Source organism: Mustela nigripes, chromosome 5, assembly GCF_022355385.1.
Source record: "Mustela nigripes isolate SB6536 chromosome 5, MUSNIG.SB6536, whole genome shotgun sequence".
Taxonomy (NCBI): Eukaryota; Metazoa; Chordata; class Mammalia; order Carnivora; family Mustelidae; genus Mustela; species Mustela nigripes.
In genome coordinates, this window is record NC_081561.1 from 135,284,229 (window position 1) to 135,305,720 (window position 21,492).

General features: G+C 36.6%; 1 protein-coding gene across 1 annotated transcript in view; it reads left to right on the forward strand.

Moving 5' to 3' along the window:
- The window catches only part of ESR1 (estrogen receptor 1), a 388,052-nt gene that overhangs the window by 199,875 nt on the left and 166,685 nt on the right, over nt 1–21,492 (forward strand). Inside the window, exon 5 of the mRNA XM_059401273.1 lies at nt 14,811–15,146. Within this exon, the coding sequence (XP_059257256.1) occupies nt 14,811–15,146 (336 nt within the window). The remainder of the gene's footprint in view (nt 1–14,810; nt 15,147–21,492) is intronic.

Consider the following 21,492-nt stretch of genomic DNA (forward strand, 5'->3'; position numbering starts at 1 on the left):
TGACACTAGCTACAGACTGAAGAAGTAGCTTGTTCATGGAAACTATGGAAATGAGTGTGTCTACTGTGGTTTTGCTACATCAAGAAAACTCCAAGCTTAAATAATGAAGTTATATAAACATATTAAGAGGAATAATTAAATATTGGTTAATAAAGGTGCATTGGATCCAGAAAATTACAAATTTAAATCCTCACGTTGATACACATAAATCCATTGCATGAGACATAATTTATGTACAATAATCTGCACTTAGATAAAGTATAAAATTAGATGAGTTTTGAAAGCATTTGCACAATCAAGATACAGAACATTCTCAATATTTTGAGAAAGAGATGAAGTCCTTTGCAATCCATCCTTCCTTCTCCTTTGTCCATGTCCAAAGGCAACATCAGCTTTTAGTCATTCTAAATACATTTACAAACCCCCTCCCCCCAGCAACCCTCAGTTTGTTTTGTGAGATTAAGAGTCACTTATGGTTTGTCTCCCTCCCAATCCCATCTTCTTTCATTTATTCTTTGTCAAATGCTTTTTATATGTCAATTAATATGGTCATATGACTTTTCCTGTTTTCTCTTTTGAAGTGGTGGATTAATATTGATTTCTTTTCAATTGTTGAACTTGCCTTTACATACCTGGAAAAAGTCCCAGTTGGTCATGGTGTATAATTCCTTTTACTCATTCTGGATTTGACCTCATGGCATTAGTTGAGGATTTTTGTGCCAATGCTCAGGGGAGATATTGGTTTGTAGTTTTTCTTTCTTATAATGTCTGTATCTGATTTTGGTATCAGACTAGTACTGGACTCAAGGAATAAATTAGAAAGTGCTTTCTCTTCTTTTGTTTTCTGGGAGAAACCATAGAGAATTGGCATGGTTTCTTTCTTAGTTTTTTAGAAATAACTCATGAAACCACCTGGGCCTGGTAAAGTTTTGGGAAGATTATTAATTCACAATTCAATTTATTTGATAGGTATGGGAATATCCAAGTTATTTGTATCTCCTGTTGTAAGTTTTGGTAGTTTGTGCCTTTCAGAGAACTAGCATATTTCATTTAAATTATCAGATTTGTGGGCATAGAGTTGCTTGTGATATTTCTTTATTAGCCTTTTAATGTCCGTGGGCCCAGTGATGGTGACTCTTCTTCATTTGTGATATTGGTAATTTATGTCTTCTTTCTTTTTTCTTAATTATCCTGGCTAGACATTTATCAAATTTGTTGATCTTTTCAAAGAACCAGTTTTGGTTTCATGATTTTCTTTGTTGTGCTTCCATTTTTAACTTGATTAATTTCTGTTCTGATTTTTATTATTTCTCTTCTGCTTGCTCTAGACTTGATTTTCTTTCTCTAGTTTCCTAAGGTGGAAGCTTGGGTTATTGATATATATTTCTTATCTAATGTATGAGTATAATTCTGTGAGTTTTCTTCTTAATAGTGTAAGTATTGCTTTTCCTACATCTCACATATCATGGTAAGTTTTATTTTCATTTTCATTTAGTTAAAAATTCTTGAAAACGTCTATTGAAACTTCTTCCTTGAGCCATTTGTTCTTTAGAAGTATGTTGTTTAATCTCCAAATATTTGGGAATATTCTTGGTATCTTTCTATTATTGATTTTTAGTTTACTTCACTACTTTTTAGTGCATTTAATGGTTTATATTATGTTTCCTTTTAATATTTGTTAAGGGTGTTTTTATGGCTCAGGATGTGCTCCATCTTGAAACTTGAGAATAATGCATATTCATCTGTTGTTTGGCAGCGTATTCTATAAGTACTAGAATACCAGCTAGATCAAATTGATTAACAGTGTTGTTGAGGTCAACTTTATCTATATTGATTTTCTGTCTACTTAAAGTATCAGTTATTGACCAGGAGATGATAAAGTTTCTTTCTAGCTATAATAGCAGATTTGTGTATTTCCAGTTTTAACCATATTGCCTCCCATAAGAAACATCTTTAAAAAACCGGATAAAATATATGAAAGAACTATTTATAAACCTTCAATATCAGGCAGTGTGGGGCATTGATTCTTTAGAAAGAGAAATTAAATGAAGTGAGTCCTACAATTGCTCCAGCTTCCTGCCTGGGGAGAGTTCCAGGCCATAGCTCAGGGAGGGGGATCTCAGGTGTAACTAAACATAGAAGGGAGCACGTGATCTTTGTTCAATGAATGGCGAGGAAAGGAAAGTTACAAGAATAGAGGAGGTAGAGCCACTAGACTAGGGTGCATCCAAGATTGATTATGGATGAAATGAGGTCTTACATGGGCTTGGGAGGCCAGTATAAGAGGGATAGAAAGACAAAGATGGTGATGTTGCAAAGTATTATATAAAAAGTGGTACATGTCCAAGACTGTTTCATAAAGGTAAAGGTTTGTGGAGGGAAATTATAAAGATAGACTTGAAAGGTACCTTGGGAAACTTGTGGAAACTCATGAGTTTTAATGTAATGTTTGATTTTATCGGTGGATTGGTGGCTTTTTAAATGTAAAATAAAGCCAGGAAACTCCCTTAGAAGTAAGTTTTTTCCCTAATCCCAATACAATACAACACACACACTCTCTGTCTCTCAAACATAGCTAACTGCTTTAGACAACGGGGAACAATAGGGTGACCAGTAGTCCCAACCACACCACCTCTGATACTTCCTCAGAACTGCTCAATTTTCAGAGCATAGAACTCTTGCTGTAAGCTAAGGAAGTCCTTGAGAGATTCAGACAGACAATCATAGGACGAAATGGGTATGGAATGAAGATGAACCAACTGCCAGGTAATAGGACTGGAAGGGAGATTGAAAGTAGGCAAGGAAACACATTAGGAGCTGCTGCGTTGATTTAGGCAAAGAAGGATAGGGGCATGAATTACAACGGCAATAAAGACAGAAAGAGGTTCATGGAAGAAATACATAAGGGAATAGTAGGTTGGATGTGAAAGAAGGAAGGGGAAGAGCATTAAGATGCTCTGAAAGAACTGGATAATTCATAGACCCTTGACCTGGTACACTTAAAGGGCCAGGACAATATTAATAATACTTTGTGCTTACATAATTCACTTAGGGTCAAATCTAAAAGCTGCTCTTGGTGGGACCTATGGCATTCTAGTTACTCTAGACAGTTCTTCTGTTAGAGGGGGGACTATAACAGCGCCTACCTTATAGGATTCTTTTCTAGCATTTGAAGATAAAACATTAGAATTGATGCAGAGGAATTTTTCTGCAGTCAAATGCTCTACCACTGAGCTATACCCCCATGCAGAGGAATTTTTCTGGAGCAGATTTTATTAGCTCTTGCCTTTATTTAATTCTTAATTAGCGCCTCTGTTTTCTTCAACATATTGAATTAAAATGCTTTTAGTGTATTTCTTTGTCTGGCTTTTTAGTATCTCATGAATAATGAGATACTAAAGAAAAGGGATTATGCAAATGCTTGAAATATTTAATAATACATTAAAGTAGTCTTGGGGAACTGGAAAAATTACTAAAATTATATTGGCTTTTTTTTTTAAGGTCGTTTCGGAAAAAGAAAGTTTAAAAGAGAGAATGCATTACAAGCCAATAATCCAATGAATTCTTTTAATTAATGAATAATAAGATAACATATTAATTTTTCTGATATACAACAGCCAAGCCAAAGAATTTAAAGAATGAAAAGGAAAAAAAAAAGAATGATAAAACAAACTCTGAGGTTAATTAGAGGTAATCTTTCAAACTACCTCATGTGATGCCTTAGGATGTTTTTATTTTAGGGCCAGGACATAATTCTTGAAGCAATTGATATGTCTTTAGATCCTTTCTCCTTGCCAGGAAACTCAGCCCCTGAGCTGCCTTACAGCCTACCTTCTAGATCCCAGGCAGCTTTGGAAGAGATTCCCTATGCTTGCTGTAACCTAGAGAGAGCTCTGTGCACCTTCTCTCTCCCTTTTATTCTCATACCAGTTCCCCTTCTTACTTAATTTAATAAATTCCCTTAAGTTAACACTTCCTAGTGGATTAGAATCATGCAAATTGACGTTAATGCTGCTAAGTGCAAGTTCTATACTCAGACTCTCTAGATCCTAACAATAGTGTGACAAGGATATTAGAGAAGGCTTAACCCACAGGGATAAAATTCAAACTGGTGGCATTCACACTTAATGGTGGGCTTGCTGGATGAGAGATAATTTATTTTCTCAACCCTCATAGGAAACCAGTGGGTAATCCTTGGCTTATTGTAAGCTTAACAGCTTAAAAAGGGAATGTAAAGAAATTTGCTTTGATGCAGGTGTTGCCTAATCCATGATACAACCTGAGAGCTAATAATGTGTGTATTCAGGTATATCTACTGCAGAACATTAGCGTTGTGTTGCTGAATATTTTACTCAGCCACTCTAGAAAAGGACATTTCCCTGTACTGAATGACACTACATCTTGTTTATATGGCATTATAAGCTAAAGTGCTATTTGCTGCAAATAAATATCTTACCTGTCAAGAGGCTGCCTGTTGAATATTTGCATGATCTAATCTAATTTTTTCCCCCTCTGCTTTGTGAACTCATTTTTGGACTTTTTTTTTTTTAACTGATAGTTAAAATAAGTTAGACAAAGGGAAATGAGCTTAAATAAAATACATAACAATCTAGGTTGCTGATTACAGAGAATTCTGGAAAATGTCTTGATGGGAGGGCGCCTGGGTGGCTCAGTGGGTTAAAGCCTCTGCCTTCGGCTTGGGTCGTGATCCCAGTGGGATCGAGCCCCACATCGGGCTCTCTGCTCAGCAGGGAGCCTGCTCCCCACCTGCTCTCTCTCTTTCTGCCTCTCTGCCTACTTGTGATCTCTGTCAAATAAATAAATAAAATCTTAAAAAAAAAAAAAGAAAATGTCTTGGTGGGGAGCATAGCATTTTTGATTTTGCTTTTGGATTTCAATTATGCGTGCCATTCCTATGTGTCATCACTCTATATAATTAAGAACTGGCTGTATTTTTTTCTTTAGTCAAATCCCTTAGTTTTATCATTCCATATAGATCAGATATTAAAAGATTTTCATTGCTGCTACAGATTTCCTATAAGATCTGTTCACATTCCCAATCATTTTCTAAAGTTGTAGAGGAGGGAAATAAAGACTATTTGAATAGTACTAACACTGAATTTGAATAGTACTAACACTAACACCTTTTTCTTTTTTTTAACCCATTCCCCACCCATAGTAGATAAGCATCACAGTTCACCCTTTTAAAATTCTGACCTCAAAATTTCCTAAGAAATGTGACCCTAAAGGAAGTCTTTGCTTTTGATCCCCCCACCTCGATTTTTCATTCCAAGGCTAGTGGTCTTACGTCCCAAATGGAAGACTTTAGAGTCATACTGTCTTGAGAATGTGTATTGAAGGTCACCTAGTGCAAATGTTTACTGGATAACTGAATCCCTCCAGTAACATCCCCATAAGGTCTTCATGTAGCTTATTGTTGGGAATCTTCAGTGATCCAAAGTATCATTTCCCATGGCAGCAGAGTCTATCTTTATTGTCAGCTTTGACTGTTGCAAACTACTTCCTTATATTCGACTCTACTCATAGTTTCCACATATTTCTTCTGTGTTACAATTTGGGCTCATAAAGAGCAAGTTGTGGACATTGCTGCTATGAACATTGGGGTACAGATGGCCCTTCTTTTCACTACCTCTGTATCCTTGGGGTAAATACCCAGTAGTGCAATTGCAGGGTCATAGGGAAGCTCTATTTTTAACTTTTTGAGGAATCTCCACACTGTATTTCAAAGTGGCTGCACCAACTTGCATTCCCACCAACTGTGTAAGAGGGTTCCCCTTTCTCCACATCCTCTCCAACACTTGTTGTTTACTATCTTGTTAAGGCTGGCCATTCTAACTGGTATAAGGTAGTATCTCAATATGGTTTTGATTTTAATTTCTGTGATGGCTAATTACTGATGTACATTTTTTCATGTGTCTGTTAGCCATTCATTTGTCTTCTTTGGAGAAGCATCTGTTCATGTCTTCTGCTCATATTTTGATTTGATTGTTTATTGTTTCATTTATACTTGGAACACAGGAATAGCATGGAAGACATTAGGAGAAGGAAGAGAAAAATGAAGGGAGGGGAGTCATAGGGGGAGAAGAACCATGAGAGACTATGGACTTCGGGAAACAAATTGAGGGTTTCAGAGGGGAGAGGGGTTGGGGGATGGGTTAGCCTGGTAATGGGTATTGAGGAGGACACAGATTGCATGGAGCACTCTTATTCATACAGTGAATCATGGAATACTACATCAAAAACTAATGATGTACTATATGGTGACTAACATAGCATCATAAAATTAAAAAAATAAATTTGTTGTAAAGTGCTTTTTTTTTAATTTTTTATTTTTTATAAACATATATTTTTATCCCCAGGGGTACAGGTCTGTGAATCACCAGGTTTACACACTTCACAGCACTCACCAAAGCACATACCCTCCCCAATGTCCATAATCCCACCCCCTTCTCCCAAACCCCCTCCCCCCAGCAACCCTCAGTTTGTTTTGTGAGATTAAGAGTCACTTATGGTTTGTCTCCCTCCCAATCCCATCTTGTTTCATTGATTCTTCTCCTACCCACTTAAGCCCCCATGTTGCATCACCTCATATGTAGTGTATATAAAGTGCTTAAAATATATGGTGAGTGCTGAGTGTGTATTAGTGATAGTAATCTTTTTTTTAAGATTTTATTTATTTATTTGACAGAGAGAGAGAGAGATCACGAGTAGTCAGAGAGGCAGGCTGAGAGAGAGAGAGAGGAGGAAGCAGGCTCCCTGCTGAGCAGAGAGCCCAACGTGGGGCTCGATCCCAGGACTACGGGATCATGACCTGAGCTGAAGGCAGAGGCTTAACCCAGTGAGCCACCCAGGCACCCCAGTGATAATAATCTTTACTATTACTTATTCCAAGAGTTCTGAGAAATGCTTATTTTAATACTAAATAAATAGGAAGGGTCTGTGACTTTGTTATGTTTTGAAGGCAGTGTCTAATATATTAAATCTAGACCTATAAGAATAAAAGTTACACATAAAAAATTCACAAACACTCATTTGTCCAAATTCTTTGACAAATTAGAACAGTATAGAATAAAGTTCTGACATTAGTTATTCGTTATGAGTGAGAGACCAGGTAGTATATTACAAAGTGTATTCTTCTCCTGTCTTTAATATCTTAAAAAACTGTATTAGCTTTTTACCAAAATGATTGTTTTTTCATATAAATCTTCATTTTTTAATTTTCTAATTTTTTAAAAAAGATTTTATTTATTTGAGAGAGAGAGAGAGAGAGCACAAATAGGGATCCCTACCTTGTCAGATTTGATCCTAAGACCCTGAGCTCATGACCTGAGCTGAAGGCAGATGCTTAATGGACTGAGCCACCCAGGGGCCCCTAGATGAACATTTTTGAAAATATGGAAGCTTCTGTTAATTTTTGTCATTTTGAGATATTTTTTTCTGCTGATATATTTCAGCACCATAGCATGGCCTTTTCCAGGTTAAGATGCTTAGCTGAAACCTCAAAGAACCCCTGCAAGAGAGATTGGATTTTCCCTTCTCTCTATAATTTAGTTAGTGAGAGCCATAGCTGGGTAAGCTTTTGGGGGGCAATTATTCTCAACTGTTTTAAAGAACTTATATGAGGGAAATAGAAATACATTTGGGAAAATGTTAGAACCAAGTAAACAACTTGACTGTCTTAGGTCAAGTGCTAAGTCAGTCTTAACCACAAAGACTCACTGAGGACCTGTGGGATCTAGAGTGAGATACGTTTCTGAGAAGTCATTCTCCAACCATGCCTTCCATTAAGAGACCTACTTGGATGGTAGGGATGGTTAGAAAGTGCTTTTTTCATTGATTTTTTTAACCTATTTTTCTTCTTTATTATCTAATCAAAACAGTATAGCTTTGCCTAAAATGCAGTAAGAAATAGGTTAAGATGGAGTATTTGGAGATCTATGTATAGAAGTCTCTCAGGAGACTTCACTGGGGTCATGATTCAGACCAGACGAACCCTTCATTTTTTTATTTTTTATTTTTATTATTATTTTTTTAATAAACATATAATGTAATTTTATCCCCAGGAGTACAGGTCTGTGAATCACCAGGTTTACACACTTCACAGCACTCACCATAGCACATACCCTCCCCAATGTCCATAACCCCACCCCCCCCTCCCCCACCCCCCCCCCCCCCAGCAACCCTTAGTTTGTTTCATGAGATTAAGAGTCACTTATGGTTTGTCTCCCTCCCGATCCCATCTTGTTTCATTTATTCTTCCCCTACCCCCCTAACCCCCCATGTTGCATCTCTACTTCCTCATATCAGGGAGATCATATGATAGTTGTCTTTCTCCGATTGACTTATTTCACTAAGCATGATACCCTCTACTTCCATCCACGTTGTCACAAATGGCAAGATTTCATTTCTTTGGGTGGCTTCATAGTATTCCATTGTATATATATATATATATATATATATATACCACATCTTCTTTATCCATTCATCTGTTGATGGACATCTAGGCTCTTTTGATAGTTTGGCTGTTGTAGACATTGCTGCTATAAACATTTGGGTGCACGTGCCCCTTCGGATCACTACATTTGTATCTTTAGGGTAAATAGCTAGGAGTGAGATTGCTGGGTCATAGGGTAGCTCTATTTTCAACTTTTTGAGGAACCCCCATGCTGTTTTCCAGAGTGATTGCACCAGCTTGCATTCCCACCAACAGAGTAGGAAGGTTCCCCTTTCTCTGCATCCTCACCAGCATCTGTCCTTTCCTGACTTGTTAATTTTAGCCATTCTGACTGGTGTGAGGTGGTATCTCATTGTGGTTTTGATTTGTATTTCCCTGATGCCGAGTGATATGGAGCACTTTTTCATGTGTCTGTTGGCCATCTGGATGTCTTCTTTGCAGAAATGTCTGTTCATGTCTTCTGCCCGTTTCTTGATTGGATTATTTGTTCTTTAAGTATTGAGTTTGATAAGTTCTTTATAGATTTTGGACACTAGTCCTTTATCTGATAATGTCATTTGCAAATATCTTCTCCCATTCTGTCAGTTATCTTTTGGTTTTGTTAAATGCAAAAGCTTTTGATCTTGATGAAATCCCAGTAGTTCATTTTTGCCCTTGCTTCCCTTGCCTTTGGCGATGTTCCTAGGAAGACGTTGCTGTGGCTGAGGTTGAAGAGGTTGCTGCCCATGTTCTCCTCGAGGATTTTGATGGATTCCTTTCTCACATTGAGGTCCTTCATCCATTTTGAGTCTATTTTCATGTGTGGTGTAAGGAAATGGTCCAATTTAATTTTTCTGCACGTGGCCGTCCAATTTTCCCAACACCATTTATTAAAGAGGCTGTCTTTTTTTCCACTGGACATTCTTTCCTGCTTTGTCAAAGATTAGTTTACCATAGAGTTTAAGGTCTATTTCTGGGCTCTCTATTCTGTTCCATTGATCTATGTGACTGTTTTTGTGCCAGTACCATGCTGTCTTGATGATGACAGCTTTGTAATAGAGCTTGAAATCTGGAATTGTGATGCCACCAACTTTGGCTTTCTTTTTCAATATTCCTTTAGCTCTTTGAGGTCTTTTCTGGTTCCATATAAAATTTAGGATGATTTGTTCAATTCTTTGAAAAAAATGGATGGGATTTTGATAGGGATTGCATTAAATGTGTAGATTGCTTTAGGTAGCATAGACATTTTCACAATATTTATTCTTCCAATCCAGGAGCATGGAACATTTTTCCATTTCTTTGTGTCTTCCTCAATTTCTTTCATGAGTACTTTATAGTTTTCTGAGTATAGGTTCTGTGCCTCTTTGGTTAGGTTTATTCCTAGGTATCTTATAGTTTTGGGTGCAATTGTAAATGGGATTGACTCCTTAATTTCTCTTTCTTCTGTCTTGTTGTTGGTGTAGAGAAATGCAACTGATTTCTATGCATTGATTTTATAACCTGATACTTTACTAAATTCCTGTACAAGTTCTAGCAGTTTTGGAGTGGAGTCTTTTGGGTTTTCCACATATAGTATCGTATCATCTGCGAAGAGTGATAGTTTGACTTCTTCTTTGCCAATTTGGATGCCTTTGATTTCTTTTTGTTGGTCTGATTGCTGAGGCTAGGACCTCTAGTACTATGTTGAATAGCAGTGGTGATAATGGACATCCCTGGTGTGTTCCTGACCTTAGTGGAAAGGCTCTCAGTTTTTCTCCATTGAGAATGATATTTGCGATGGGTTTTTCATAGATGGCTTTGATAATATTGAGGTATGTGCCCTCTATCCCTACACTTTGAAGAGTTTTGATCAGTAAGGGATGCTGTACCTTGTCAAATGCTTTTTCAGCATCTATTGAGAGTATGATATGGTTCTTGTTTTTTCTTTTATTGATGTGTTGTATCACATTGATTGATTTGTAGATGTTGAGCCCACCTTGAAGCCCTGGAATAAATCCACTTGGTCATGGTGAATAATCCTTTTAATGTACTGTTGAATCCTATTGGCTAATATTTTGGTGAGAATTTTTGCATCTGTGTTCATTAAGGATATTGGTCTGTAGTTCTCTTTTTTGATGGGATCCTTATCCCATCCTTATCCCATTTGGGGATCAAGGTGATGCTGGCCTCATAAAATGAGTTTGGAAGTTTTCTTACCATTTCTATTTTTTGGAACAATTTCAGGAGAATAGGAATTAAATGTTTGGTAGAATTCCCCTGGGAAGGCATCTGGCCCTGGGCTTTTGTTGTTTGGATTTTTAATGACTGTTTCAATCTCCTTACTGGTTATGGGTCTGTTCACGTTTTCTATTTCTTCCTGGTTCAGTTGTGGTAGTTTATATGTCTCTAGGAATGCATCCATTTTTTTCATATTATCAGATTTGTTGGCATAGAGTTGCTCATAGTATGTTCTTATAATTGTATTTCTTTGGTGGTAGTTGTGATCTCTCCTCTTTCATTCATGATTTTATTTATTTGGGTCCTTTCTCTTTTCTTTTTGATAAGTCTGGCCAGGAGTTTGTCAATCTTATTAATTCTTTCGAAGAATCAGCTCCTAGTTTCATTGATTTGTTCTATTGGTTTTTTTTTTTTGTTTCTATTTTATTGATTTCTGCTCTGATCATTATTATTTCTCTTCTCCTGCTGGGTTTAGGCTTTCTTTGTAGTTCTTTTTTCAGCTCCTTTAGGTGTAGGGTTAGGTTCTGTATTTGAGACCTTTCTTGTTTCTTGAGAAAGTCTTGTACCGCTATAGATTTTCCTCTCAGGACTACCTTTGCTGTATCCCACAGATTTTGAACCATTGTGTTTTCATTATCTTTTGTTTCCATGAAATTTTTCAATTCTTCTTTAATTTCCTGGTTGGCCCATTCATTCTTTAGAAGGATGCTGTTTAGTCCATGTATTGTATTCTTTCCAAATTTCCTCTTGTGATTGAGTTCTAGCTTCAGAACATTGTGGTTTGAAAATATGCAGGGAATGATCCCAATCTTTTGATACTGGTTGAGACCTGATTTATGACCCAGGATGTGATCTATTCTGGAGAATGTTCCATGTGCACTAGAGAAGAATGTCTATTCTGTTGCTTTGGGATGAAATGTTCTGATTTTATCTGTGATGTCCTTCTGGTCCAGTGTGTCATATAAGGCCTTTATTTCCTTGTTGATCTTTTGCTTGGATGATCTGTCTATTTCAGTAAGGGGAGTGTTAAAGTCCCCTACTATTATTGTATTATCATTGATGTGTTTCTTTGATTTTATTATTAATTGGTTTATATAGTTGGCTGCTCCCATGTTAGGCACATAGATATTTAAAATTGTTAGATCTTCTTTTTGGACACACCCTTTGAGTATGATATAGTGTCCTTCCTCATCTCTTATTATAGTCTTTGACTTAAAATCTAATTGATCTGATAAAAGGATTGCCACTCCTGCTTTCTTCTGATGTCCATTAGCATGGTAAATTGTTTTCCACCCCTTCATTTTAAATCTGGATGTGTCTTCGGGTCTAAAATGAGTTTCTTGTAGGCAACATATTGATGGTTTTTTTTTTTTTTTTTATCCATTCTGATACCCTGTGTCTTTTGATTGGAGCATTTAGCCCATTTACATTCAGGGTAACTATTGAGAGATATGAATTTAGTGCCATTGTATTGCCTGTAAGGTGACTGTTACTGTATATTGTCTCTGTTCCTTTCTGATCTACTACTTTTAGCATCACTCTTTGCTTAGAGGACCCTTTTCAATATCTCCTGTAGAGCTGGTTTGGCGTTTGCAAATTCTTTTTGTTTTTGTTTTTCTGGTAGCTTTTTATCTCTCCTATTTTCAAGGATAGCCTAACTGGATATAGTATTCTTGGCTGCATGTTTTTCTCGTTTAGTGCTCTGAATATATCATGCCAGTTCTTTCTGGCCTGCCAGGTCTCTGTGGATAAGTCTGCTGCTAATATAATATTTTTACCATTGTATGTTACAGACTTCTTTTCCTGGGCTGCTTTCAGGATTTTTCCTTTGTCGCTAAGACTTGTAAATTTTACTATTAGGTGACGGGCTATGGACCTATTCTTGTTGATTTTGAGGGGGGATCTCTGTACCTCCTGGATTTTGATGCTTGCTCCCTTTGCCATATTATGGGAATTCTCTATAATAATTCTCTCCAATATACCTTCTGCTCCCCTCTCTCTTTCTTCTTCTTCTGGAATCCCAATTATTCTAATGTTGTTTTGTCTTATGGTGTCACTTAACTCTCTAATTCTCCCCTGGTAGTCCAGTAGCTGTTTGTCTCTCTTTTGCTCAGCTTCTTTATTGTCTGTTGTTTGGTCTTCTATATCACTAATTCTTTCTTCTGCTTCATTTATCCTAGCAGTAAGAGCCTCCATTTTTTATTGCACCTCATTAATAGCTTTTTTTATTTCAACTTGGTTAGATTTTAGTTCTTTTATTTCTCCAGAAAGGGCTTTTATTTATCAAGAGAGGGTTTCTCTAATATCTTCCATGCCTTTTTTGAGTCCGGCTACAACCTTGGGAATCATCATTCTGAACTCTAGATCTGACATATTACCAATGACTGTATTGATTAGGTCCCTAGCCTTTCGAATTGCCTCTTGTTCTTTTTTTTTTTTCTTTGTGGTGAGTTTTTTCTGCCTTTGCATTTTGTCCAGATAAGAGTATATGAAGGAGCAAATAAAATACTGAAAGGGTGGCAAAGACCCCAGGAAAATGCGCTTTAACCACATCAGAAGAGACCCCAAATCGTGGGAGGGAGAAAGGGGATAAAAATAAGTTTAGAAAAAAAAATTAAAAAAGAAAACAAATAAAGAAAAAATATAAAGAAGAAAAGAATATATATATATTTAATATATATATATTATGCTAGTTTTTTAACTAGCATATCTTATATAAGATATGCTAGTTAAAAAACGTTAAAAAAGAAAAGGGTAAAAGTTAAAAAAATTTAGCAGAAGAAAAAAAAATTAAAAAAATTAAATTAACCACAAAAATAAAGAAATATGGGGAGAAAGCCATGAGTTCCGTCCTTTGCTTTCTCCTCCACTGGAATTCTGCTGCTCTCCTTGGAAGGTGAACTTTGTCTTGGCTGGATTTCTTATTGATATTCTGGGGGAGGGGCCTGTTGTAGTGATTCTCAAGTGTCTTTGCCCGAGGTGGAATTGCACTGCCCTTACCAGGGGATGGGCTAAGTAATCTGCTTGGGTTCGCTTTGGGGAGCTTTTGTCCCCTGAATGCTTTCCGTAGAGTTCCAGAGGACAAGAATAAAAATGGCAGCCTCCCAGTCTCTGACCCAGAGGAACCGAGAGCTCCCGTCCCCACTCCTCAGTGCGCCCTCAGAGAAACGAACCAAATCATTCCCGTCTCCCTGGCCTCTGGCCGTGCTCCGAGCTCACCCAGCCTGTGACCAGTTCACTTGAGAGCTCACTCCTCAGCTCTGTCTCTGTAGCCGGCTTCCCTGGTCTAATACCTGTGAGCTCTGTGACACTCAGACAACCCCAATCCTTCTGTGACCCCGCAGGACCTGGGGCCACACTGGCCCTGTGTGGGCTTCACCTGGTTTAGCCTCTGGAGCAATGTCCCTCAGTGGAGCAGACTTTTGAAAGTCCTGGTTTTGTGCTCCATTGTTCCACCTCTTGCTGGGAGCCGGCCCCTCCCCCTGCAGTCTGTCTTCCCGTCACTTTGGATTCACTTCTCCACTGGTCCTAACTTTCAGAAAGTGGCCAATTTTCTGTTTTGTGTTTGCAATTGTTTGATAAGCTATCTAGCTGTTCTCCTGCTACCTGATGTAGTCTCAGCCTGCTACTTCTCCGCCATCTTCCTTTTTTCATTGATTTTTAAATCTACTGTTAAAAGAGTGTCCATAGCAGAAGTGGTCTTTGATGCTAAGCCATATTTCAAGAATAATTATAATTATGTTCTTTTTATAGCATCTGTGACACACCCATGCATGTGCACACACACACACACACACACACACAGACACACAACCCATTTGTCAGAATCAGCTTGGACCAGCTCACAAAAAGTCCACTGTTAACTTTCCAGCCATTCTGAAAACTGTTTGATATAAGACAAGTAACTTGAAATTTGCCACAGTGGAAGCATTTTCACCATGGAAATCGGTCAGTGCTATGGATCAAAGCCTTTTTTCCTCTTAGGCAGCTGGTTGGTAAACACTAGTCCACCTGTGCCTCAAATATTTCTGTAAATAAAATAAAGGCTATTAGCATTGAAATTGGTTTTAGTAAGAAAGTTAATATGAAAAGAATAAATAAACCGGGTATTTTTTTTTTTTCCTTTCTGTGTTCTCAGGGATACGGAAAGACCGAAGAGGAGGGAGAATGTTGAAACACAAGCGCCAGAGAGATGATGCGGAGGGCAGGAATGAAGTGGGGTCCTCTGGAGATATGAGGACTTCCAACCTGTGGCCAAGCCCACTCTTGATTAAGCACACTAAAAAGAACAGCCCAGCCTTGTCTCTGACAGCCGATCAGATGGTCAGTGCCTTGTTGGAGGCTGAGCCCCCCATAATCTATTCTGACTACGATCCTTCTAGACCCTTCAGTGAGGCTTCGATGATGGGCTTACTGACTAACCTTGCCGACAGGGAGCTGGTTCACATGATCAACTGGGCAAAGAGGGTGCCAGGTAAGAATGCTAAGCTCAACATTTATTTTGAGAGTTAATATTTACTTCTGACCCGGTTGTGCTGTCACGGGAGACGTGGGGTGAAACAACATCTTGCTATTGAATTGGTTTCACGGTTCCTTCTGAATTTGTTAATTTTTCTATCAACATACCACAATTCCCCTGGAAATTAGGAGATAATGTTTCAAAATCAAAATGTAGAAGATTAAAGTCTTTAACCTGGCATTATTTTTAACCAAAAAATCTGGGATGTTCACAACCCAGGAAGTGCATGTACTATTATGTGTTGCTCTTGTCAGAAGTTTTTAACACCATGATCCATGCACTACAAATTATAATATTGAGAACTTTTGTTCAAAGCAACTCAATTATTAGTAGACAATTTTACCTTAAAATATTTTCTTTTAAGATCTTTGCGGACTAAAGAGATAATAATAGGTGTTTTTACTGAATGCCAGTTATTTACTCAGCTGTCAACTCTTAATATTTTAGGAGAAAGGTAATACAAAGGAACAATAAATTGGGTTCTCATCCCTGAGAAGGGCCTGTAGAAGGAATCATTGGCTGAATGACACTTGGTCCTTCAGTTGGTTCTCTCAGAATTGGTGTTCCTGTAAAACTTGACTATTGCTCTTGTTGTTCAGGGAGAAGAATTCTAGTTATTATGGAAACAAGACTAGAAAATGACCTCCTCCATGCCCCAACATATCCATTCAGGAACTAATGTAGGTGAACCAAGGCAAGAGGAAGTTAAATCTTTTTTCTGGGCTTATAGATCAAATGAGTAATGCTTTTGGACAGAGATTGTCTTGTTTGGTTTCCTTTAATAGATGAAATTAATTATTGCCTATGACACATGGAATTTTATTAAACTAAATAAATGTGGAGTCTTATACTTGCATTTCAGAGTTCATTGATTATCGACCAAGTGAACAAATGTCTGGCCTTAGAGACTATTTAATGTATTTGCATATATTAATATATAAACATGTGGTCCTTTGAATAAGGAGCCAGCAATGTTTGAACCCAACTTGATAGGGGGTATCCATGTAGGTGATGGAGATTGCATTAAATGGAGACATGAGAATTGACAGGCATATTTAGATTTTTAGGGTCAGTCCAACTGGCAAGTAAAAAGTGTTGTCCATCTCTGAAATTAAGATTTTTATTGGGCACCTGCCTAGCTTACCATTTCTCAGGTGAAGCAGATCCATGTAAGAAGATATTGGAATCTAAATGTAACAAAGTTTTAAGCTTTGTCTTTATATTTGTTACTCCCTTTGTAAAAAATACCTTGGGAGGGGTGACTGAGTGGCTCAGTGGATTAAAACTTCTGCCTTCAGCTCAGGTCATGATCCCATGGGATCAAGCCCCGAGTCAGGCTTTCTGCTCGGCAGGGAGCCTGCTTCCTTCTCTCTCTCTCTGCCTGCCTCTCTGCCTTATGATCTCTCTCTATGTCAAATAAATAAATATAAAGAAAAATCTTTAAAAAAAAAAACCTTGGGAGAAGAGAAAAAAAACAAAACAAAAGAAAACAAATTATGGCCATAAACCTGAGAATCAACTCTTTTAAATTTTATTTTTATTTATTTATTTATTTTTAAATATTTTAGTATTTTATTTATTTGGAAATGGTTTACATGTTTAATGAATTTACCTTAGTTTTTCGCTTAACCTAAGTCAATAAAACTCTAAAGTTTTTTGGTTACCAAAAACCAAAAAACAAACAAACAAAAAAACCAGGGAAGACTAAATATTTACCAATTTTTTGATAATTTTATCTACTCCTACTTAATTTACTTATTTTTTTTCAATTTTTAATTTTTTAAATTTCTATTCAGTGTGCCAGAATTCATTGTTTATGCACCAAACCTGGTGCTCCATGCAATACATGCCCTCCATAATACCCACCACCAGGCTCACCCAACCTCCCGTGACCACCCCTTCAAAACCCTCAGATTGTTTTTCAGAGTCCATAGTCTCTCATGGTTCATCTCCCCCTCCAATTTCTCTTACTCCCTTTTATTTTATTTTATTTTTCTAGTGTTCTAAGATTTATTGTTTATGCATCACACCCAGTGCTCCATGCAGCTACCTCTTGGTTGCTGTTAAGTTTTGTTGTCCTGTAAGCATATATTTTCCTTCTTGAAGTCTTGGCAGTATTCATTCCAGAGCGCTGTTGCATACAAGTATATATCTTCACACTTATCTATAGATTTCCATCATGACATTTGTATAATTATAAAAACCTGAAGGACATGTGGAATAACTGGAATGAGGTTCAAGTACATTAGCAGTAAATGAAGAATTCGTGACAATAATCTTCTAAATTTGGGAATGAAATGGAGACAGAAATCAAGGGAAAGAAAATATGTCCGTGCTGAGCTAACCCATTGTTAAACACAGAGTTAAACAAAACTTATGATAATTAGATGTATAGCAAACCCACTTGATTATATTAGATTAAAAGTCCAAAATGATTCCAAAACCCTTGGACCAAACTATGATTTATTACTTGATGGTTAAAAAAAGAATTATAAAGGCATAAATGAAATTGTTTGTGTGTGCACTATTGAAATACAGCTGTTGTAAATCAAAAGCCTACTTGTCTGACCAAGCAGAATAAAAATAGTCACTGATTTTAAAAAGATGAAAACTGAAGGAAGAAAAAGTCTTTAGGAAAAACTTTGAAGATGATTGTCAAGCTTTACAGAAAACTGACAAAATCACATTTGGAAAGCTTTTATATATCCAAATGCCATCTGTCATTTAAAAAAAAATAGTCCATCCCTAAAATCTAGTATAGGCAATAGTGCATTTCTATGGTGATGGTTTGAGGTTAAAAGAGACGAAGTACAAAGCATTTCTGGTAAAAGTAGCAAGAAAGCCAGTTCTAGAAGTACTTGGAATTTACATGATTCAAAAACCTGCCTGGAACATTTGGTTAATTTTTATTTTTTATATTTAGTCACTTAAAAGATTTTATTTATTTATTTATTTATTTATTTATTTATTTATTTATTTGAGTGTGAGTGGGAGGAGGGCTGAGGGAAAGGAGAGAGAGAGACTCTTAGGCATATTGGATCTCTGGACCCTGAGATCATGACCCGAGGCAAAATGAGGACTCAGATGCTTAACTGATTGTGCCACCCATGTATGCATTGGTTAATCTTTAGCTACTATCAATAGAACAGAAATTGTGAGTTGACTTCATTTTTTAAAACTTCAGTTTTCTGGGGTGCCTGGGTGGCTCAGTGGGTTAAGCCTCTGCCTTCGGCTCAGGTCATGATCTTAGGGTCCTGAGATCGAGCCCCACATCGGGCTCTCTGCTCAGCAGGGAGCCTGCTTCCCTCCTTTCTCTCTTCCTGCCTCTCTGCCTACTTGTGATCTCTATCTGTCAATTAAATAAATAAAATTAAAACAAACAAACAAACAAAAAACAAAAAGAACTTCAGGTTTCATGAGGTATAATTGACAAATAAAATCATAAGATATTTAAAGTTGTGGCAATTTGATATATTTGGGCTTTGTGAAAGGATCCCCTCTCATCTAGTTAATTGACACATCCATCGCTGTGCTTTATTCTTTCTTTTTTTTTTTTTGTGGTGAGAACATTTAAGTTCTTCTCTCAACACATTTTAATTGTATGATACTGTGTTATCAATTATAGTCATCATTATTTACATTAGATCCTCTGACCTTTTTCATCTGATAGCTGACAAATTATATTCTTACCAACCTCTCCCTCTCTGTCCCATTCCGCAAAGCCTGGAAACCACTTTTCTACTCTGTTTCTAGGAATTTGACATTTTTGTCTCCTTAAATTCCACATCTAAGTGATATCAGACAGTATTTCTCTCTTTTTGTCTTTGGCTTATTTCATTTAACATAAGGCCTTAAGGTCTATCCATGTGTTACGAATAGCAGAATTTCCTTTTTTCTCATGGCTAAATAATATTCCATTATATCTGGATCTAGCTCTGTCAAATCCTACTTGTTCATTTATCTGTTGATAGACACTTGGGTTGTTTTCCTCTTTTGACTATTATGTATAATATTGCAGCGAACATGGGAGTATACATATTTCTTTGAAATCCGGCTTACAGTTCCTTTAGTATATGACTGGAAATAGGATTGGTGTGGTCATATGGTGGTTACTTTTTACACTTTTTGTGGAACTGCTATACTGTTTTTCAGTGTCTGTGCCAGGTTACAGTCCCATCAAAAGTGCACAGAAATTTCTTTTTCTCCACATCCTTTTCAACACTTATCTATTGTCTTTTTGATGAAAGCCAGTCTAACAGTTGTGAGGTAATATCTCATTGTAGTTTTGATTTGTCTTTCCTTGATGATTAGTGATGTTGAGCATCTTTTCATACGCCTATTGGTATTGTGCACTCTGTATGTCCTTTTTGGAAAAACGTCCATTCAGTCCTCTGCCCACTTTTTTTAAAGATAGAGCATGGATGCAAGTGTCGAGGGGGGAAGGGCAGAGGAAAAGGAAGAGAGAATCTTAAGCAATCTTCATGCCCAGTGCTGAACCTGATGCAAGACTTGATCTCACAACCCTGAGATTATGACCTGAGCTGAAACCAAGAGTCAGATGCTTAATGGACTGAGTTACCTAGGGGCCCTTCTTGCCTATTTTTTAAATCAGATTGTTTTTATTGCTCTTGAGATGTATGAGTTCTTTTTATATGTTTGATATTAACCCCTAATCAGGTATATGTTTTACAGATATTTTATCTCATTTAGTCGGTTGTCTTTTTATTGGGCTGTGCTAAAGTTATTTTTAATTTCATTCTTGTGCATGTGCCTGTCCAGTTTCCCATAACTTTTTATTGAAGAGACCATATTTTCCTCATTGTATATCCTTAGCTCTTTTGTTGTAAATTAACTGACGACATATGTTTGGGTTTATGTCTGGGGTTTCTATTCTGTGCCGTTGATCTGTGTCACTGTTTTTATGCTAATACCATACTCTTTTGATTACTATGGCTTTGTAATATAGTTTAAAATTAGGAAGTGTGATACTTATACCCACAGCTTTCCTCTTCTTCCTTAAGATTACTTTGGCTATTCAGGGTCTTTATGGTTCCATAGGAATTTTAGGATTTTTTTTTTCTATTGCAATGAAAAATCTCATTGGAATTTTGATAGAGATTGCACTGAATCTGTAGATTGGTTGGGTGGTATAGACATTTTAATAGTTCTTTTTTTCCCAATCCATGACCATGAGATATCTCTCACATTAAGTCTAGTGTGTTATTTAAGCCCAATGTTTCTTTATTGATTTTTTTTTTTTTTTTTTTGGTCTGGATGATCTATCCATTGTTAAAAATGGGAATTAAAGCCCTTTATTATTCTTGAATTGCTGTCTATTCCTCTCTTTAGGTCTGTTAATGCTTGCTTTATGTATTTAGGTGCTCCATAGTTGGGTGCATAAATATTTACAAATGCTTTACCCTCTTGCTGGATTGACCCCTTTATCCTTATATAATGATTTTTTAATCTTATTACAGTCTTTGCTATAATTGAAAATTCTTGAATTTTTTTTTTTTATAGAACTACTCCTTTCTTTTGGTTTATATTTGGATGGACTATCTTTTTCTATCCCTTCACTTTCAGTCTTTTTATGTCCTTAAACCTGAAGTGAGTCTCTTGTAGGCAGCATATAGTTGGATCTTGTTTTTTATTCATTCTGTCACTTTATGTCTGATTAGAGGATTCAGTATTAGAGGATTCATTTACACTTAATTATTGATAGATGTGTACTTGTTGCCATTTTGTTAATTGCTTTCTGTTTTGTTGTTCCGCTGTTTCTTCTCTTGCAGTTTGATGATTTTAGCAGTGGTTTGCTTAGATTCCTTTCTTATTATTTTTTATCTACTATAGTTATTTGCTTTGTAGCTACTATTAGGCTTACATGTAACAACTTGTATTTATAACATATATTGGTGATTTGTGACAAATTAAGCTTGAACATATTTTAAAGCTCTATTTTTTTTTAACTCTCCCCCAATGTTTTATGTTTGATGTCACAAATTTACATCTTTTTGCCTTAGGCATCCATTATAGATTATTGTAGTTATGGTTATTTTTACTATATTTGTCGATTAACCTTCCTACTAGATTTACAAGTGATTTATTTTTTATTTTTTTATTTTTTTGCTACTTCTATTTAACATATATTTTTTTAAATTTTTTATTTTTTATAAACATATATTTTTATCCCCAGGGGTACAGGTCTGTGAATCACCAGGTTTACACACTTCACAGCACTCACCAAAGCACATACCCTCCCCAATGTCCATAATCCCACCCCCTTCTCCCAAACCCCCTCCCC